The sequence below is a fragment of the Gadus morhua genome, chromosome 13, assembly GCF_902167405.1.
Source record: "Gadus morhua chromosome 13, gadMor3.0, whole genome shotgun sequence".
Taxonomy (NCBI): Eukaryota; Metazoa; Chordata; class Actinopteri; order Gadiformes; family Gadidae; genus Gadus; species Gadus morhua.
The window spans coordinates 6,181,538-6,202,075 of record NC_044060.1 but is presented as its reverse complement, the minus strand read 5'-3'; the positions used below and the strand labels follow the sequence as shown (position 1 = coordinate 6,202,075).

Genomic DNA, 20,538 nt, shown 5'->3' with positions numbered 1-20,538 from the left:
GCTGGAATGGTCTGCTAAATTAATAGCAAGGCCATGCCAGTAAATAATAATTTATGAACATTACATAACAAAAATCACATCATCGTTCAAATACAACATAATCTAATGTTTGATTGAGATCAAATGTGTGTCAGACAGCCTAACAAGTCGTTTTAGTGGAAAATCGCTTATATCGCTAACCAAATAAATGACATTTATATAAAGATAGCACAAACATGATTAAATCTCTCAGTATAATATAATAAAACCTCGAGGTAGATTTTTATTTGAATTATGAGCGACTGGATTTGGAGCATTGCTTGCCGCTCGACGGGTGACCTCTGACCTCCTGACGCCCTGCTGTGAGCGCCTGTTTCTAACGTCAGCTTCCGTTCACCACCGCGGTCAATAAGCGCGTTACCCTCAATAACATATCTGGACCCGAGCTGAGGATCTATCGGTTGAAAACGTAGCAAGTTAGCTTTCGGACACAAAATAGTGAACGAAGGAACATTGGTGTCAGCTGTCGGGAATCTGAGGTCTGAGTCGGGGATCTGAGGCTTGAGGCCCGAGGGAGGTTTGGGGATCGAAGGCTCGAAGCCCGGGGAATTCTGAGGCTCGAGGCCCGGGGGAGGTTCGGTCTGAGGTTCGAGGTCCGGGGGTCAGAGGGTTGCGGGGCTGTCGGCAGCGGCTGGAAAGTTTGTTGTTGTCACGTGACGTCAGACGAATGTGGCCGTAAAGTTTTATTTTAGCATCCAAAGCCGGCGGCGAACAACCGGGTTCACCCCCACCAACAACCCCTCCCAACACCATGCCTCAGCCAAAGTACCGGAAGATCGCGGTGATCGGTTACCGATCTGTAGGTGAGTGTTCACCGTGTTGTGCTCGGCTATCTAGAGCTAACGCTAGCTAGATGGCTAACTGGAGCTAACGCTAGCTAGCGGGCTAATATACACGAGTCAGGCTAACTGCTAGCTGGCTAGCTAGCCTGTGTTTACCTCTGCTGGCCTTATCTCAACACCCTAAAACACTTTAGTTTCCATATGTGATCTGATCTGAGGTTAACTCTTTGAGGTTAAATGAGCCTTTCTGGTGTTTGAGACGTTAGCCTGTGATGGTGGTAACGTTATGTCCAACAATGTGCTTCACCTTACATGTTATGAATCTGTCAGGACAACTTGAACCTCTCTCTGTGGCCCACTTTACTATTATGTGAAATATTCATTCCAGAAGCGACCAATGGCATTTCTGAACTGTCTGTGAAGACCTTGAAGACAGTATGGTACATGATCAGTATGTTCTCTCTGCAGGCAAATCCTCTCTTACCATCCAGTTTGTGGAAGGGCAGTTCGTGGACTCCTATGACCCCACTATCGAAAACAGTACGTCGTTGTACTCCTAGTCGTTTGTAAGCAATTGTAACACAGTAAACATTTATTTTTTAAAGCATTATGTTTAACGATTGTTTACTATCTCTCAGCCTTCAACAAAATGGTTTCTGTCAATTGCCAAGACTTCAATCTTCAGTTGGTGGATACGGCCGGACAGGTACGTTTTAGCAGTCTGTACAGTTATTTGGTGAATAGACATACATACGTGTAATGGCCCTATTTGCAGATATGGGGTTAAAGTCATCAAAGTAAATGTAATCTCCATTCCATGGTGGGCCCACTTGCTGCTGAAATATATTTTAATTGCGGCCGTCCCCTTTTGATCCAGGACGAGTACTCAATCTTCCCCCAGTCCCACTCCATGGACATCCATGGCTATGTTCTGGTCTATGCAGTGACCTCCATGAAGAGGTGAATAGATTGGGGTTTTCATTTGCATGCTGTGTTACACATTGAACATATCGTACAGAACACTTAATGTAATGTGTTGTGCAGCCATTACCACCATAACCCTATTGATGTTAATTAATTACATGATGTTTCGATCTTTACAGTTTTGAAGTTGTGCAGGCTCTACATGACAAGTTACTAGATATGGTTGGAAAGATACAGTAAGTCTACTGTTTTCATCAAAGCATTTTGTGAGTAATGTCTTTTTGCCTTTACATCTTTTTTTCTATATATGATTGATTTTTTTTTAATTTTAGGGTTCCTACCGTTCTCGTAGGAAACAAAAAAGATCTGCACATGGAAAGGTAATACTCCAGAAGAAGCTGATGTACAAGGCCTGAAGATACTATGAAGATCATTTGACCTACTTAGGATTATTAAATACAGCATTTGTAAATTCTGAAATCACATTCCCTTCCGTGTTTTTTCCTGACATTTCAATTCTTTGGAAAAAAACAAACATAATTTGGAAGGAAATGTTCAATACAAAGCATCTATACAGATAACATGGTTAAATTTAGTTGTAGTTAAAAGGATCCTGAACAGCGGTTAAAAGGGTCAATCATCTATTCCACAGAGTCATCAAGCCAGAGGAAGGGAAGAAACTGGCCGACTCATGGGGGGCTGCTTTCATGGAGTCCTCCGCCAAGGAGAACGAGGTATCCTGGTTTTACACACAGGTTTTACTGTGTCTGATGGGATGGAGTTGGGATCAGGTTGTAGCCTTTTGAGTCAACATTGTTGCTGGTCTGAAACAATGGTATGACTTAGGAGGAACTAATGGGTCCTAGCCATTATGTACGGCTTATGTGATAATATCCCCAGTGTTTCCCCTACATGCACCTAGCAGCGACGTACCGCCGCTCCTAGGTGCATGTAGGGGAAACCGCCGCTGCTGAAATTCTTATTTTTAAGAGGGGAGAGCTTGCGCTTATCTCTTTTAAAATACGAATGTTATAAATAGTATAACATTCTGTGCGCTACGGACACTGGATATGCGCTTCATATCCAGTTTAATTCAAACACGAATGAAGCTTATAAACGGAGAGGAGAGCTCTTTCTTATCTCTTTAAAAAAACGAATGTTATATTATTTTGCGCTACGGACACTTCATACACACCTGAGTAAAACGTATAAACGGAGAGGAGAGGAGAGCAGAGCTCCGTTTTCTCTTTGGAAACCAATATATTTGCGCTAAGGACGCTTCATATCCAGGTCAATTCACGAACCTGTGAGTAAAGAGCAACACCCAAGCTCTGTGTTCGTCAATATACTTATCGAGTCTTAAAAACAAAATGATGTAAACGGGTGATCTACTGACGGTATTGTGTGTATAAAATGTCCTTTTTAATAGACAATCTGTACACTTACAAAGTTCTCAATGCCTCGTTTTATATGATAAGACCCTTATTATACTACCATAGAAGGGTCGGACTACTTTTTGGCCTTTTACGTGGTTTAAAATAGCGATTTAGTTTTTACCATAACCAGTGCCCCCATCGTTCCAAGTTTATAGCGTTTTGATAGAATCGGCTAAAAACAGCCAACTGAAGAATGCGTCTATAATCGTTTTTTTGTGCTCCAAAACAAACGTTTCAACTCGTTATCATACAAAACATATCCAAAATCCATTTTACACCGGAATTACCCTTTAAGAACAGATATCGGTCGATACCAACCACAATCCATCTCATCCTTGCCTTCTTTTGGTATGGCCCAGTTCAGTGTTGGTAGTATTATAGGTGTTAATTCCTCTTTAAATTCTCTACTTATCGCATTTTTTAATTCCCAATGTGTTGAATTAGCAGTCATATTTCATTTTGTTCTTCATTTAATGTGGTAAATCTAAAGAATTTAGAAAATTGTCGATTTGGGCTATATTTCCTCCTGGGACATTGGAGTATATGGTTTTGTAAAAAACCTCGAAAGTTTATGAATTTCACTTGATTTATTTTGTATTACTTCTGTTCTAATTCTATGAATTGTATTTTCTGAAAAAAAATCCTTCAATTTCCAGGACAATATCTTCATAGATTTAGACCATCTTTCATAGTATCTGTTTCAAGAACATTCAAATTTTATTAACTGCTTGTGTAGCTAAATCATTGATTTCGTTCCTAATTTTTTTTATATCCTCAAATATCTTTTGCACAGAATGTAATTTATGTTTCCTTTCTAGTTCCTTAAATTTATTTAGCAATTTTCTTATTCCTCATTTTCTTCTTGTATAATGAAAAAGCTATAATTTTCCCTCTTAATACAGCCTTTAAGGCATCCCATAGAATAGGAGGCGTGACCTCATCATTGTCATTAGATTCTAAGTAGAGGCTTATTTCTCGTCATTTGTTCCTTAAATTTAGAATCATTGAGCAGACTTGAATTACATTTCCAAGTGGTATTCTTTGGTTGCAGGTTTATGTAAGCATATAGGTAGATGGGTGCTTGGTCACTTAGATCTATCGTCCCAATTCCACACTCATTCACTAGGTCCTTTTTCCAAATGTTATAAAATAATCTATTCCTGAATACGAGGAGTGTGGGGCAGAGTAGTGTGTATAATCTCTCCTGTTAAGGAAAAGGTTTCTCCATATGCTGATTGGACCCACCTCCTCAAAAGTGTATTTACTTTTCTATTTAGGGACTTTTTCCAAGTTTTTTTTTTTTACTTGAGCGATCCAACCCGGGTTGTAGGTGTACGTTTAAATCTCCCCTGCAGACCAGAAGTCTTACTGTTTCTGTTGCCGTAATTAGGGATTTTTTTTTAAAGAAGCCAACATCACTTCCAGGTGCTGCATATATATTTAAGTTATTGGCCGACCATCTATATTCCCTCTTACTAAAATAAATCGACCCTCTTTATCTCCCATTTCAAAAACCTTTTCAAAATTCAGCCTGTTAGAAATAAGGATAGCAACTCCTCTTCTATGCCCTAATTTATATGACGAGAAAAACAAATTGGTGAAGCCAATTCATTTGAGTTTTCCATGATCATTATCGCTTAAATGAGTTTCCTGAAGGTATACTATGTCGGCCTGTTCTTTCTTCCTTTTAGCTAAAATTGTACTACGCTTAATTGGATTCAAAAGCCCATTAATATTATATGAGATGAATTTCACTTTGCAACTAGACGTATTTATCTGTCTATGTAACCTTAATATCCACAAAACAAAACTTAGCAGATCTACTCCCTGTACAACCAGAACATAGAAACACGTATGAACAAAACAATAAAACAAGTGTGGTACCAAGGTTGGGGTCTCTGGTAAGTGACCTTGAGCTAAGCTGAAAATAAAGCCTAGCAGTGGGGGCAGGCCTCTTCTACCTGTGGGCTGTGGGCCCCCACTGCAGCATCTGTCCATTTCCCAAAAAGAAAAAAAAGTATCCGTCACTCCCTTGTATATATTCTCATTCAAATAGGGAGGAAAGAATGGATGGGAAAGTAATAATAAAAGCAAAAAAAAGGGTAAGTCACATCTTGATCCCTGCATTTTTAGTAAATTTAACCTGGCACTGTTAAACTCAAGAGATTGTTCAGCTCACCACATTACTCATAACGTATAGCTCTTCTCCTGTGAGGGGCGAGCCTTGTCTCCTGAAGGCACGCAGTTTCTCCCTGATGTCCCGCTCTCGCTCCCCTCCGCCTCGCTCCCACCGCGTCCCAGGCGGAGCGGCACAGCTGTTCAGCCAGGCTCTCCCTAGGTGTGATGGCGGTGACGGGCAGTCCTGTCTTTCATGTCCTCGGTTGCCTCCATCGCTGTCTGGACTGGTATAGCCTTGTTTCGTCTTCGTAGAACACTCGTAGTTTAGCTGGGAACGGGGTGTAGAAGCAGATATTCCTCTGCTTTAACACGCGCTTTGCCTCTGAGTAATCTTTATGCTTTTGTAGAATAGCTGGGAGGTAATCTTGATCGAAATAAATCGGTCTCCCCTTCAAAACACCTTATTTTTCCCCCATGCCTTGCGCAAAACCTCCTCTTTAGTTGTGTAGCGGAGAAACCTGATTATTATTGACTGCGGCTTGTACTCAGTGGTGTTTCTACATGTAAAAAACTGGTGGGGCTAGGCCAATATTTTTTATTTTTTTAAATGACGTACCAGTGTCCGTGACGTTACACGTTTGTTTTCACAGTCGTGGCGATTTTTGTAGAGGTTGACTTCGCCTGCTCCCGTCTATCCTGCACAACACAGGACTGTATGTAAAAATCTAGTTCAACATCTGACCTGTTGAGGGCAGTAATACGCTAAACAGCGTCTAAACTGCCGAAATCTTACAACAAAAATGGTAGACCCCTTCACTTTTATAAAAGTGTTGCTAATGGCTTTGCAGGCATACAGACATCCATCCAAACACTATTGATCCATTTCTTTTTACTGCTTGTAGGCAATAGTTAATATCTTATTATAGAATATGAAATGACCTGTGCTTCTTTCTGTCTTGCGTACTTAAAACTTATTGTGACTGATTTAGTGCTAACATTTTTCAAGATATTGGAGCTGCAGTCTCATAAGCATATTAAAAAGTAGTTTCCCTTATTTTCAAGCAGAGGGCGCTTTTCTATCAGTTTGAACTATTGTATACCCTCTCGACCTATCAGTAAAACAAGCTAATGTGGAGGGGATATTAGAATATATTCAAACAAATTACGGGGCATTTTAAATTTGTTTGAAATTCATTATTGGAAAAAGTTACAGCCCTAATATCCGACAAATAAAAATTTTAAATTTCACAAAAAAGTATTTCAAAATGGAGATTGAGCATCCTTCATTGGTCTTACTTACGTGTCAAGGCGTTTTACCTTTTAAAATTTCCTCCAGACTAAAGGTACGAACACACCAGACGCGTACCCCGCGTACCATGTACGCGCGTAACGCAGCTAAAATGTTGCTTGACCATTTTGTGTCAAAAATGGTCAGCTACGCGCGTGATGAGACCGCCCAAAACTCCCCCCCCCCCCCCCCATGGACATAATAAAGGAGCCCCCCCCCCCCGCCATTTTTCTTTTGCTGAAAAATGGCTAACATCGCCACCATCGCTGCGCTTTATTTGCTGTGGGAGTCCGAGGAGCGTCGCAAACGCAAACGCAAACGCAAACGCCGTCGGCTTTGGGTGCACGACATCCTCCGGAGACGGCCACAGCAGGGTGAGTTTCACCACTTGCTCCAAGAACTCCGCCTGGATGACGGCCGGTTTCAGCGGTACTTTCGACTGAGTCGGGCCCAGTTCGATGACCTGATAGCCCGGGTTGGTGCCAGGATCTCCCGTCAGGACACCAACTACAGGCGCTCCATATCAGCTTCGGAGCGCCTGTCTATCTGTCTCCGTTAGGGTCTCAAATCTGTGCTGCAATAGATGATCTACCACATTCATGTTGTCGACTCGTTTTCGTTTGGGTGCCTCCGACATGTTAGTTAGCAAAATTATACTTCTTCGCTAGAGGACTTTGTGTGCCTCCGACATGTTGGTTAGCAATGTTTCCTTCGCTACAGGACTTTTCGCGCCCGTGACTCAGGTTGGGTGAGGTGAGGTCACTCGACTCATGACTCATCACGCCACACACTACAGCCAATGAACTGTGAAAAATGAAATTACGCTGTAGTGGATCGAACCATATATGTCCATGGTGGTCCCGATGGGGCCAGCCCCACCAGAAGCAAAATTATCTCCGTCCACTTCGACAGTAACACGCTGAGCATGCGCATTTCAATTTTTCCAGTCCAATACACATTACATTGGGATGGTGGGGCTCGAGCCCCTTCAAACGAACTCAGTCTGAAGAAGCAAGCAAGGGTCGACTAAAAACGAACTGAAAGCGCCAAACTTATTTTACAGTACTTTCTGGGGAGATCTTTTTTTTTTTTTTATATATATATATTTATCATAAGGTTGTATATTTATATTTTTTATTCTTTTTTTTTCTTGTGAGAGTAGGTGGGGCCGAGCCTCACTTGCCCCCAATGACCATTCGCCGGACGGTCTCGGGGCGAGCGCCCGGTGCGCTCTTTTAATGCCAAGCTCCGTGGTGGTGGGGACCTCCATAGTTTCCCGTAGTAACTTCTGCACGAACTCCACCAAAGAAGGCCCCTCCGCTCCCTCGGGAACATTATATATCCTTCGATTTTCCCGTCGGGATCTTCCCTCTTGGTCAAGCAGTTTATTATCCTGCTGATTCATCACCTTTATCATCTTGCTTAGCACCTGTTCAACATTTTGAACACGGTCCTCCACATTTTCAATTCGCGTCTCTGCCTCCGCTAGCTTAGCATTGACATTAGTGAGCTCATCTTTGATATCTTTTTGCTGTTATTTCGTGTCTTTACGGAAGTCCCGTATGTCCTCTTAAGACCTTTGCTAAGGTAGCCACGTGTTAGCTTCCTAATCGTTTCCCTGTGCAGGAGAGCTGTTCGGGGTTTCTCCTTCGTTATTGGATTCTGCAGCAGTATTTTTCTTTCGTCCATTCTTCTTTCCCATCTTCGCACCGTTATTCAGATCTTGTGTTGTCGAAGAACGTGTTATTTGGCAATTTAAAGAGGCGAAATTAACGTTTTGTTGTGGAGAAGTTAGTTTAGGCTGCCATTCGGTGTGGGGACGTCACCGGACCCGCTGGCCTCTTAATGGTCCTACTACAACATTTAGTTTTGAAAAACATCTCTTCTTATTTTTGAGGATTTTTTATTTAGGAACAATTTCAATACGTTGCCATTGACTCGAGCCCCAAAACGTTTCCACAGGCATGGGCTCCTTATGGTCTTACTGCAACCATTAGTTTGTAAAAATCTACTTATTTTTAAGGAATTTCTTTTTAGCAAAAATGTCAACATACATCTTTTTTTAGCCACATTTTCAGTAGCGTCGCCGTTATTGACTAGAGCCCCAAACCTTGTTCAATAGAGGCATGGCCTCTTTATATTCCTTGATGGTTGGAGGCACAGACCTTTTCGATTGTTGTAGTATTTTTGTTATGTGATTTTACTGTATAGGGTGGCTTTTTGATATATATATATATATATATATATATATATATATATATATATATATATATATATTTTTTTTTTTTTTTTGTTAAATATATGTAAATAATAGTTTTAAAGATTATACTTGTTATGTTCAATCTCTCCATATTTCCCCTGCTCATACTGTGTACAAATGTACTGAATGTACACCCTTCTGGTGCCAGAAGACGCGTAGAAACCTCCCGGCAGGGTGTGCTTTGTGAGCACGCAAAAAAAATTGCGAGCAGGAAAAAAATAATAATTTCACCTCCGCTGCTGCAACTCCATCCTAGGGTAAACACTGATACCATGTCCATTTTTATCAGACCTAGAAGCAACATGTCCGTGTTGCGGACTGCTATAAGGGCTACACACCGGCCCTTTATAGCAGTCCGTGGTTTACAGTGAGTTTGATCATTTCAGTTAATCATTTGTGTCTCAAAGAGAAAATATATAGAAACCCTCTAAGATGTGTAGTTCTTCAGATGTGTAGTTCTTCAGATGTGTTGTTCTTCAGATATGTAGTTCTTGTAACTCTTCAGGTAAAGAGTTATGTTCGCCCCCATGGTTTGTTTGGTGTGAACCACTTCCTCTTCCTGTTCCCACGCAGACCGCCGTGGAGGTGTTCAAGCGGATCATCCTGGAGATGGAGAAGGCGGACGGGAACATGCCGTCGGAGGAGAAGAAGTGTGCTGTGATGTAAAGGCGTCTCCCAGTGACCGTGGAGACGACTCCTATGCTGAAGACAGGCGGTACCCCTCACCAGCCCTCCCAATCCCCCCCCCCATCAGCCCTCCCACTCCCCCACCAGCCTGCCCACTCCCCCCCCCCCCACCAGCCTGCCCACTCCCCCCCCCCCACCAGCCCGCTCACTCCCCACCAGCCCGCTCACTCTCACCTCCCTGCTGAGGACAGGTGATGCCACACCAGCCTGCCCCCTCTCCCCTCACCAGCCTGCCCCCTCTCCCCTCACCAACCCCCACACTCTCCCCTCACCAGCCTGCCCACTCTCCCTTCCCTGCTGAGGACAGGTGGTACCCCCACCAGCCCGCTCACTCTTCCATCGTCAAGGAGCTGCGTGGCATTTCCTTTCTCCGGACTCCATCCTAACAGCTGATTGGGTTAGATACAGCCAGGGGCTCAAACAACTGACCAATGAGCTTATCACTTGTAACTATAGGGAACGATTTCTATGAGCAAGATGAAAAATATTGTTTTTGATTGATTCAAAGTGTTTTCCTTCATAAAGGATTTCTATATTTTATTTTCTTTTGTTAATATAGGTGACTTTATATGAACTTTGGGATTTACCCAAACTTATGTAAGACAAGATATTGCCAAATGTACCAAACAGTACAAAAACCAAGTGAATGTTTTGGATTGATTGGCATCTGTCAGGTCATTAGCTGAAATAGTAAAACCATGAAGGATGGACGGTTCTTAGGATTGATATTATTCCTGAACTCCCAAACTTATAAATAATTTCCCTGCCCTGACACACAACTGTTACAGTTCATAATGCTACAAATGTTATTTGGAATGCGATTCTAAATTAGACAAATTGGTTTATAACTGAATAAGGTTAATTGGAGAAAGAGAAGTTCACTTTAATGTAACAATTTTTCACTGTACATTTAAGAAATTAAACGTTGGGTGCCTTTAGACTAAATTGTAAAATGTGTGTTAATGACAAGTCTATTTCTATACTCCCGATCATAGTTTGATTCTTGATTATGCCCCTCCCTTTCCTACAGTTCTTTTCTCTTCTTGGTAGACCATAATGTGTTATCTGGCGGATAACCTGATTATAGCATCGGTAAGATCAGTTATGTTTACAAGTTGTGTCTATAGAAATAGAATCTTAGAAGCTGGTATAATAGTTTTGGGTATCTTTGAATGATGCAGGTTTGCTTTTCCCCTAAATATTTTTAGTTGATTATATGCATAATTATATGATATTTGAGTAGAAGATTCACTTTAAATAGATTTTTTAACAGTGGCTCTCGCAGTACATTGATGGACATACTCTTCCCATGGTGCATAATTTCCATTTAATTTGCAGATACAAGGAAATGAACACTGTCCAGAACATGAGGCCTTCTGAAGCCTTTCAAAGTCACACTAGCCTTACACAGAAAGGTGGCTGTGTTCTCCTCTACATTATATAGCGTTCTGCCCATAGTGGCTACTTGTTGTTTTGGGTTTTTATTTGTATTGAGTGCTTCTTGGAGTAGTGGGTTGAGCGTGGGTCGTATTGAGAGAGGCTGTGTCTTGTGCCTTACAGTTCATACACCCCCCCCCCCCCCCCCCACACACACACACACACACACACATGCCTCGTGAGCCGTCCCCCAGGTGTCTGAGCCTCAGGACGGTCTTGTGCCGGCCCCCCTTTATGATTCAAGGTGCTTCCCCCCCCCCCTCCCCCAGAGCTGACCGGTCCCAGGGGGAATCTCATGGTGTGACTGGGCATCAATGTTCTCAGGTGGGGCAATGGTAATTCAGAACACTTGCTGTAAACAGTTTTGTATATAAATAAATCCTTTACTCCTTTGATTTGTCATTTTCAATGATTGTTCTATAAATACTTTTTGTTTTTGTTTGCATAAATCAGAATTGGCACAATATACCCATGAGAGACAACTGTATACACATATTACATCTCCCTCAAAAAACCAAAACATTTTTATTATTGCAGCCAATGGCTAGAACGAGTGAGTTTAATCCACACCGAATGTATTCACTTGAGGTTGAACCGCCAGAGCTCCCCTCCATGGGTATTTTATTGACATGATGACGCGGGACGACCGTGCTGCTCTCCTATTGGTTGCGTCGTTGACGTTTGTGTACGTGCAGCACGTCCATGCCTCCATGCTAGCCGAAGCTCTAGCTCAAGAGTTGAAGTTAGTTCAAAACACTTCAAAGAAGATCGGTAGGTTGTGTGATCCCGTGGTGAAGTGAATCGAGACCCTCCGTGTCGTGGAGACAGAGCGCTGGAGGAACATGGAGTGTGTAAGTCCAACCTCCCTTAGCTTCTTTACGCTACTTTATGATAAGGACAGGAGCCCTGTGACGGGCCTCTGAGGACCAACAGGATGTCCTCGCACTCACCTACCGGATAGACACCACACAGGACCGTTCTATAGGTGAAGGTTACGTTTAAATAAGGAGTCGCTTAAGGGGAAATCTCCCCCGGTTGAGGGGACGGGGACGTCTCCCCGGCCGGGACGAGGGGACTTCCTCCCGGGATGAGGGGACATCTCCCCGGGATTAGGGGTTAGGGACAAATGGGTCTGATCCAGCGACCCACCGAGGGAAGTCTGTTTACTGTGGATGATGCACTTTATGAGGACATCATGCAGCTTATGAGGACATAGCGCACCTCATGAGGACAGAATGCGCACTATGTTCGTTTCATAATCTTAGGGGGCAACCTGTCATTGCTTTACTTTATATTTTGGTACCTAATCAAAGGATGACTTTATATTTTAGATCCCAGCGCACCTTGAGGATCTGGACAGCAAAAAAGAGCAAGTCGTTGAAGGTATGATTCAGACTTCTGCTTCACTTATTGCAAGTCTTTCTCATCCTGTATGTTGTGGAGGGCCTGAGTGTGAAGTCCTTTATCTTGGCTCTAGACCCAGAGCACAATGTGTACACGCGGTTCATGAAGTCCCACCGCTGCTACGACCTGGTCCCCACCAGCTCCAAGCTGGTGGTCTTCGACACGTCGCTGCAGGTGAGTGATCACTGAATCTCTGGTGTCGTCCTCCTGCTTTCAGCTGGTTGTCATTGTTGTGTCAATGTTTTTATAATTCAGGTCAAGAAGGCGTTTTTTGCGCTTGTTTCAAACGGTGTGCGAGCGGCACCTCTGTGGGACAGCAAGAAGCAATGCTTTGTGGGTAAGGATTTCTGAAAGTCTCACCCCTACACACTCGGTGCGTTTACATGCAGAGCCATTATCGGATGAAGAAACGAATAAGACCACAACCAGACTTTTAAAATGCATGTAAACACCTTTAACCGATCTACTTCGAACTGAAATTGGTACATGAACAAACAAGCGAGATCGGATAAGAACACCTAGATAACTCGATCATAGTCCGGTTTCTACCTGCATCATGTAAACCCGCGTCGGATTTCACGTTCTGCGAATGCGCGAGATCTTGCGGCCGGGGGAAAGGAGCCCCCTACTTTACAAGGTTGTAAAGTAGTAACTTCGGGCACAACTGTCAAAATAAACGTTTTTTTCCTAACATGTGTATACGATATTTATTTATGCATTGCGCCGCGACCGAACTGACGGGGATATTCTCGGATAATTTGAATCTTAAAGACGGGTGTCGGGTTCTCTGACTCTCTGGTACTTCCCCAACAAAGACTCGTAGTGGGGGTTATCTCGGCCATGGTGGAGAAGGAATTGGTGGAAAGGAATTTTGGCTTTGACACTGAAGTCAAGATTGAAACGCTACATGGAGGAGAAAGGGATTGTTGCCGTATGCGGGACAGCTGTCAGTTCACTTCGGGTCCATGTCATTTCTCAGATGATCCATTGTTCCAACCTCTCGGTGGTATGCAGACTCCTCCGGCAGCGGGGCATGGAGGAGTCCGCAAACGACTGGAGGTTGTAACAATGTAGTGTCGGAGAAATGACATGGACCCGAAGTGAACTGACAGCTGTCTACTGAAAACATCTTTCTCGAATGCCGCCTGTGTTTGTTGCTGCTGGGACATAGAGGTCAACCGGAAGTGGCTCTATAACCACTTGTTAAAAGGGCAACAGCGCCACCTAGGGTAGCAGAATCAGCCATGCTCCGGCCATTATCCGATCTCTTAAAGGCCATGTACGTTCGGATAATTGGCATGGTCCGTTCGAGTAGCAAAATCGGTATAAGGCGATTAATTCGATCTAGCTGTCCCATGTAAACGCACTGACTATGACTTTAACCACTAAACTAAAGTGATCCGATGGTTTTAGGCTAATGTGGCATTTCTCTTTCTACAGGAATGCTCACCATAACAGACTTCATCAACATTCTGCATCGCTACTACAAATCTCCATTGGTAAGACCTGAACCGTGGGGGCTTTGGAGGTTTTTTACTAAAGATGTTATTCTGAAAAGAACATTAACCGCTTTGGTGTTACTGTTAAGGTCCAGATATATGAGCTGGAAGAGCACAAAATAGAGACCTGGAGAGGTAAACCTTTACTCAAAAAAACATATCTGCATATCTGTCCCCTCAGTCTTACTGTGTCATGCATCACATTGTTCAACTTGTCGTTACAGAACTGTATCTCCAGGACTCCTTCAAACCCCTGGTCAGCATACCGCCCAACGCAAGGTACTGGTCTGAACTGATCCATCCTCCGTTCCTCTGCACCAGTTACTGTCTCTCTAACGCTCTGTCTTCTCGCACCATAACGGTCTAACGGTCTCTCTACCGTTCTCTCCCCCGCACACCACACATACTGTCTCTCTGATGCTGTCTTCTCACCCCCGCGGGACAGTTGCTGTCTCTCTAACGGCCTCTCTTCTCTCCCAGCTTGTATGACGCAGTTTCATCTCTGCTCAAGAACAAGATCCACCGGTTGCCGGTGATCGACCCTTTAACCGGGAACACCCTTTACATTCTCACACACAAGAGGATCCTCAAGTTCCTCAAGCTGTTTGTGAGTGTTTCCACCCCTCAGCCTCTCGGAGTTTGACTCGCGAGGATAAAAAACGGCGGGATCGGTCACCAGCCGTCACAACGAGCTCTCCCGTCTTCTGCTCGTAGATATCGGAGATGCCCATACCAGCCTTCTTAGACAGGACCTTGGAGGAACTCCACATCGGAACATTCCAGAACATCGCGGTGGTGCGTGCGGACACGCCTCTCTACACGGCGCTGGGGATCTTCGTGGAGCAGAGGGTCTCGGCCCTGCCGGTGGTGGACGACAAAGGTGCGTGAGGCGGGAGACGGCTGCTCTTCTCCACCTCGGACAGCGCTGTTCCCATGGAGACTGATCCCCCGTGTGTTCCCTTTGTGTGTCCGCAGGTCGGGTGGTGGATATCTACTCCAAGTTCGACGTCATCGTAAGTATTCTCCGACGCTGTGTCTTTACCGCGGTGTGAGGGTCAGAGACTTCTACATTTACATTTGCATTCAGGGCATTTAGCGGATGCTTTTGTCCAAAATGAATACTTACGATTACTTACAATATTACGTACATTTGTCAGAAGGAAGAAACAACAATATATCTCTGTCCGTACAGTAAGGATGTTCATAGAACCAAGTGCCAAGCACTAACAATCGCTAGGTTAGCCCATTCCCTGTATACAACAAAGATAGCAAGTAAAAGATGCTACCCCATGCTAAATACTATTTTTAAGTGCCTGGACGTACAATATACAATAAGTGCATAGGGGGGGTGGGGGGTAAGGGGCGAGGCTGCAGAGTCTAGGCTAACTCTGAGTCTTGAGACTTTTGCGGAAGTTGGTGAGCGACTGTAGTCGGGTATGTTTAATGAAAAGTGACAGGATATTACAAGGGCTTTCTCGGTCATGATTTCCAATAACGTCTCACTAAGAGATTTCCACACACCACTGATGGTTTGTCAGTGGTTTCCCGATAATGAGTTAAACTGGTCCGTGGCTAGTCACATGATCAAATTCCGGCTCAGAAACATGCTGAATACTTTTTTAATCCCTGTCGGTATCCAATCATGTAGCCATTTTATTAATTTTTTTCCTGTAAAGGTGAAGCACGAAACAATGTATTTCATAGTAATAGATTTATATCGTCATTTTAGAGATGATCCATTTTGTTTATTACCCCTCCTGATCTACAAAGCTATACATAATAATTATTATAGTGATATTTAGTTCAACAAACAATGGTAATCATTTGATTGTAGAGCAATAACGTACGACGTCTCGTTGTATGTTATTACTCAACAATGCTCTGAATGATCGGGGTTGGCTTAGCTCAGGAGGTAGAGCAGTAACCGAAAGGTTGCTGGTTTGATCCCCAGCTCCTCCTAGCTGAGTGTCGATGTGTCCCTGAGCAAGACACCTAACCCTAACTGCTCCTGAAGAGCTGGCTGTCGCCTTGCGTGGTTGGCTCTGCCGTCTGTGTGTCAATGTGTGTATTAACCGATGCAAGTCGCTTTGGGCTAAATACCCTAATTGTAGTTGATCACTGCGAAGTCGCCCCCCCCCCCTGAAGATCTGTGGTCCCCCCCAGAACCTGGCAGCGGAGAAGAACTACAACAACCTGGACGTGACGGTGACCAAGGCCCTGCAGCACCGCTCGCAGTACTTTGAGGGCGTGCTGACCTGCAACCGCACCGAGACGCTGCAGGCCATCATCAACCGGCTGGTGGAGGCCGAGGTGAGCGGGCCCTTTTGGCCCCATCTAAGCCTGATGTAGCCGACACCGCTAAGCCTGGGGCTCTGTTGGCCCCCTCTAAGCCTGGTGTAGGCCCCCTCTAAGCCTGGGGCTCTGTTAGCCCCCTCTAAGCCTGGTTTAGGCCCCCTCTAAGCCTGGGGCTCTGTTAGCCCCCTCTAAGCCTGGGGCTCTGTTAGCCCCCTCTAAGCCTGGTGCTCTGTTAGCCCCCTCTAAGCCTGGGGCTCTGTTGCCCCCCTCTAAGCCTGGGGCTCTGTTAGCCCCCTCTAAGCCTGGGGCTCTGTTAGCCCCCTCTAAGCCTGGGGCTCTGTTAGCCCCCTCTAAGCCTGGGGCTCTGTTAGCCCCCTCTAAGCCTGGGGCTCTGTTAGCCCCCTCTAAGCCTGGTGTAGGCCCCCTCTAAGCCTGGGGCTCTGTTAGCCCCCTCTAAGCCTGGTGCTCTGTTAGCCCCCTCTAAGCCTGGGGCTCTGTTAGCCCCCTCTAAGCCTGGGGCTCTGTTAGCCCCCTCTAAGCCTGGGGCTCTGTTAGCCCCCTCTAAGCCTGGGGCTCTGTTAGCCCCCCTCTAAGCCTGGTGTAGGCCCCCTCTAAGCCTGGGGCTCTGTTAGCCCCCTCTAAGCCTGGGGCTCTGTTAGCCCCCTCTAAGCCTGGGGCTCTGTTAGCCCCCTCTAAGCCTGGGGCTCTGTTGGCCCCCTCTAAGCCTGGGGCTCTGTTAGCCCCCTCTAAGCCTGGTGCTCAGTGAGCCCCCTCTAAGCCTGGTGCCCCACTCTGCTCTCTCAGGTCCACAGGTTGGTGGTGGTGGACGAGAACGAGGTGGTGAAGGGGATCGTCTCGCTGTCGGACATCCTGCAGGCGCTGGTGCTGACCAACAGTGAGGAGGGTAAGGGTCTGAAGGTCCATGCTGGGTCTATAATAGAGTTGTTAACGATACCAGTAACGGAAATGCAATATCGGGCATCGGCGAGTACTAGGGATGTGTCGGTCGCGACCGATTCGTTACAACGAACGAATCCCGAACGTGAACGACAAGAACTGGTTCCCCAAAACAAGAAGAACTGGGTCTTTGATTCTTTTTTTTTAAACATAAACCAAAAATATGGTCACGTAAATAAAATATACAAACGAACAGAGCTTCGTCTCCCCGCGACTTATATTGATTGAGTCTACAACGTTCTCAAAGATTCAGCCAATGAGAGGTAGCAATGGTGTTGCAGTGGCACCTGGGTAAACCAATGACAAGGCGGTACCTTCGAATATGCGCGCCTTCTGTCTGACGTATCTTGGGTCATACCATTCGACGTGGGGCCACTCATATATCACCCTACATTTTTTCGAAAATAGACTTGACCTCCATCTGTTTATTGGATAAACGCATTTCCCAATCCCGGAGTCTTTGCTCCATTCTACGTCAATTTAAGAACAAACAAAGAAATTAAACTGCAGTTCGTATTTTTTATTTATGACCATGAAAGTTCTGTAATGCCTGAACAATGAAGAATTAAATGTAAAGTAAAATAAAATTATAAATGTAAAACCATGAATGAAATATAGAGAGTAAGCAAGTGGTATAAATATTGGTGGGACGTTTGGTTATACTATATAGTGTATCTTCTCGATTTCCACGGGGTTTAAAGCCTAGAAGTGGTTTAAATTATGCTCACGGCCGTCTCGCGGGGGGGGGGGGGGTGGCGGCAGACACCAAATGACGTAATCTGACGTAACGAACGAATCAAAACAAACGAATCAAATAAACAAGTCGTTATAGTGAACTGAACTGAAAGAACTAGTTCCCGGAAAATAATCATTTTGCCCATCCCTAGCGAGTACGGAAGTCTATGCGCCAAACCGATGCCATCACGTGACTTGCTTACCTACATGCGTTCGAGCTAACAGTCGGAAAAACATGGCTGCTCATGCTAAACTAGAAGAAAACAAATGTATTGTTATAAATATAAATTATAAATGTAAATGATCTATGTCTGAGAAAAAAGGGTTTGTGAACCGACTATACATTTCTGTCATTGTACGATAACCCTTCAATAAGAACAAGTGGTATTACTAATTACAATGCTAAATGCTGTATCATTGTGTGTGTGTGTGTGTATGTATGTGTGTGTGTATGTGTGTATATATATATATATATACACACACACACACACACACACACACACACACACACACACACACACACACACACACACACACACACACACACACACACACACACACACACACACACACACACACACACACACACACACACACACACACACACACACACACACTCATTCATTCATTCATTCATTCATTCATACTCGGTATCAGCAGATACTCGTGTTCCGGAATCGGTAAGGAAATAATTGGTATGGGAACATCTCTACTGAACCAACATGTGAAGCCCGCCTCTCTGACCCTGACCTCCTGTTCCTCTCCAGGGACGTCGTGAGGCCCCAGTGACACGGACGGCTCTGGGAGCCTCGATCAGAGAAGGGACAGCGCGAGAGGGGCCCCCAGCAGATCGCTCTCGGGGCCCGACCCAGCACATGGCCTCTAGGGGCCACACTTACAATGACTTCCATTATCATCTTTATTTTGATCAATCACGAGACGCGTAATAATACAATTATGTCCGTAATGAGTGATGAAGGATGTTTTTTTATTTTTAATCAAGCTGATTTATTAGGCACCAAAAATATAACCTACAAGATTTTTATTCATGGCCGCATATTCTACCAGGACTCTTGACAAAAACAATCGCGTTGTTGTGTACCGGGTCAACGGCCAGCACGTGGAAATCACCAGCACGGTCCATTCCCTGCGGCGTTCATTGTTGTCGATTTGTGGTATGAATCCAAGCGGATGCAGGATCAGGTCGAAGAACAGACCTGTTCCACCATTCAGCTGCATTCCTCGAGGCCTGTAGCCACCTGTCGAGTCTCCTCGCTCCGACCACATTCTGCTGATTTGAACTACAGTCCCCTGGCCAATCGCGCTCAGACTGAGGTTGGCTTATTGTAAATGTAGAATAACCTTAAATATACCGTTTTCTGATTATATATGTGATATTTTTTAATGCACACACTGGCTATTTATTTGGTTTATAATGTCCCATTTATTATGTCTGCTTCAATGATGACTAAACCAATCGTTTATCTTAGATATATCTATCTATACCTATCCAGATCCACCATTCTTCCTGTAGTGACATGCACGTCTCATCTCTGTTGTTGAAGCAGTCCAATAAGCTGTGGCTTGTATGACAAGTACAACTACTATTCGTCATAGGCTGGGAATTAAAGGGATTTTCTGCTTCCTCATCGTTTCTGAACAGGTTTATTGCTTTTTACTTTCCCTCATTTAAAACTCCTAATGGGAGGCTTGTTAACATCGGTGAGCGATTAGGGGTCTAAACGGCTGAGCCTCACCTCAATAGGGGAGCGGTGAACCTCGTTAGGGCATCGGTACACCTCGTTAGGGGAGCGGAACACCTCGTTAGTGGAGCGGTACACCTCGTTAGGGCATCGGTACACCTCGTAAAGGGGAGCGGTACACCTCGTTAGCGGAGCGGTACACCTCGTTAGTGGAGCGGTACGCCTCGTTAGGGGATCACCTCGTAAAGGGGAGCGGTACACCTCGTTAGGGGATCACCTCGTAAAGGGGAGCGGTACACCTTGTTAGGGGAGCGGTACACCTCGTTAGGGGGTCACCTCGTAAAGGGGAGCGGTACACCTCGTTAGGGGATCACCTCGTAAAGGGGAGCGGTACACCTCGTTAGGGGATCGGTACACCTCGTTAGCGGAGCGGTATACCTCGTTAGCGGAGCGGTACACCTGGGCGGGCCCTCTGGTTTGAGGAGTCGGCTCACCTTAACACGGTGTTCTGACCTCGTGGGGCGACGGTCTCCTGCTGTAAACTTTGATTCCACACCATGCAGAGTGGGAGCTGCTGTACATGGTTCCTGTACTGGTTAACGGCATTACACTGTTGGGAGGGAGGGAGGGGGGGGGGGGGTTAAGGGCTGAAGGTGAACAAACCAAACGAGTCTGAACTTGATCCACCTGTTTGGATTGGTGCAGCTTTGATTAATGACTTTTGAGGTTAGTGCCTTCTTACGTTACGCAGCCCGGGACCGCATTTCTCCTGCTTAAGGAGTACGGAGGCTTTGTAGCGGATCTTACGATATAAATTGCATTCTGGTGACCTCGTTACCTTTTGAAATAAGACCTGAACGACCCGAGACTAATTGGGTTAAATCTATTTCTGTAACTTCATATAATAGCGCTCTTCTACACCAGCCCTGGCCAGCAGTAGCATTCCATGAAACTCTTGCTCTTCAAAATACCTG

General features: G+C 44.9%; 2 protein-coding genes across 2 annotated transcripts; both read left to right on the top strand.

The window, feature by feature from the left end:
- Positions 1–315: 315 nt before the first annotated feature.
- rhebl1 (Ras homolog, mTORC1 binding like 1) lies at positions 316–9,627 on the top strand. The gene is made up of 8 exons (XM_030375485.1): positions 316–842; positions 1,290–1,361; positions 1,460–1,527; positions 1,699–1,781; positions 1,925–1,981; positions 2,078–2,125; positions 2,398–2,479; positions 9,421–9,627. Exons 1-8 carry the CDS (start codon positions 791–793, stop codon positions 9,511–9,513), a joined length of 555 nt encoding a protein of 184 aa, XP_030231345.1. The 5' UTR covers positions 316–790; the 3' UTR covers positions 9,514–9,627.
- Positions 9,628–11,641: 2,014 nt separating this feature from the next.
- On the top strand, positions 11,642–19,510 carry prkag1 (protein kinase, AMP-activated, gamma 1 non-catalytic subunit). Its single transcript, XM_030375484.1, has 13 exons — positions 11,642–11,822; positions 12,303–12,354; positions 12,449–12,549; positions 12,631–12,712; positions 13,816–13,874; positions 13,964–14,009; positions 14,099–14,153; positions 14,355–14,481; positions 14,589–14,754; positions 14,850–14,887; positions 16,038–16,184; positions 16,974–17,073; positions 18,629–19,510. Exons 1-13 carry the CDS (start codon positions 11,814–11,816, stop codon positions 18,637–18,639), a joined length of 993 nt encoding a protein of 330 aa, XP_030231344.1. The 5' UTR covers positions 11,642–11,813; the 3' UTR covers positions 18,640–19,510.
- Positions 19,511–20,538: the final 1,028 nt, after the last annotated feature.

Excerpts from the sequence above, each read along its gene's own strand:
- rhebl1 (XM_030375485.1), top strand. The coding sequence starts at position 791 with ATGCCTCAGCCAAAGTACCGGAAGATCGCGGTGATCGGTTACCGATCT. Across the intron at positions 843-1,289 it reads GATCGGTTACCGATCTGTAG|GCAAATCCTCTCTTACCATC; the intron begins GTGAGTGTTCAC and ends TTCTCTCTGCAG. Across the intron at positions 2,126-2,397 it reads AAAGATCTGCACATGGAAAG|AGTCATCAAGCCAGAGGAAG; the intron begins GTAATACTCCAG and ends TCTATTCCACAG.
- prkag1 (XM_030375484.1), top strand. Across the intron at positions 14,154-14,354 it reads AGCATACCGCCCAACGCAAG|CTTGTATGACGCAGTTTCAT; the intron begins GTACTGGTCTGA and ends CTTCTCTCCCAG. Across the intron at positions 14,888-16,037 it reads ACTCCAAGTTCGACGTCATC|AACCTGGCAGCGGAGAAGAA; the intron begins GTAAGTATTCTC and ends GGTCCCCCCCAG.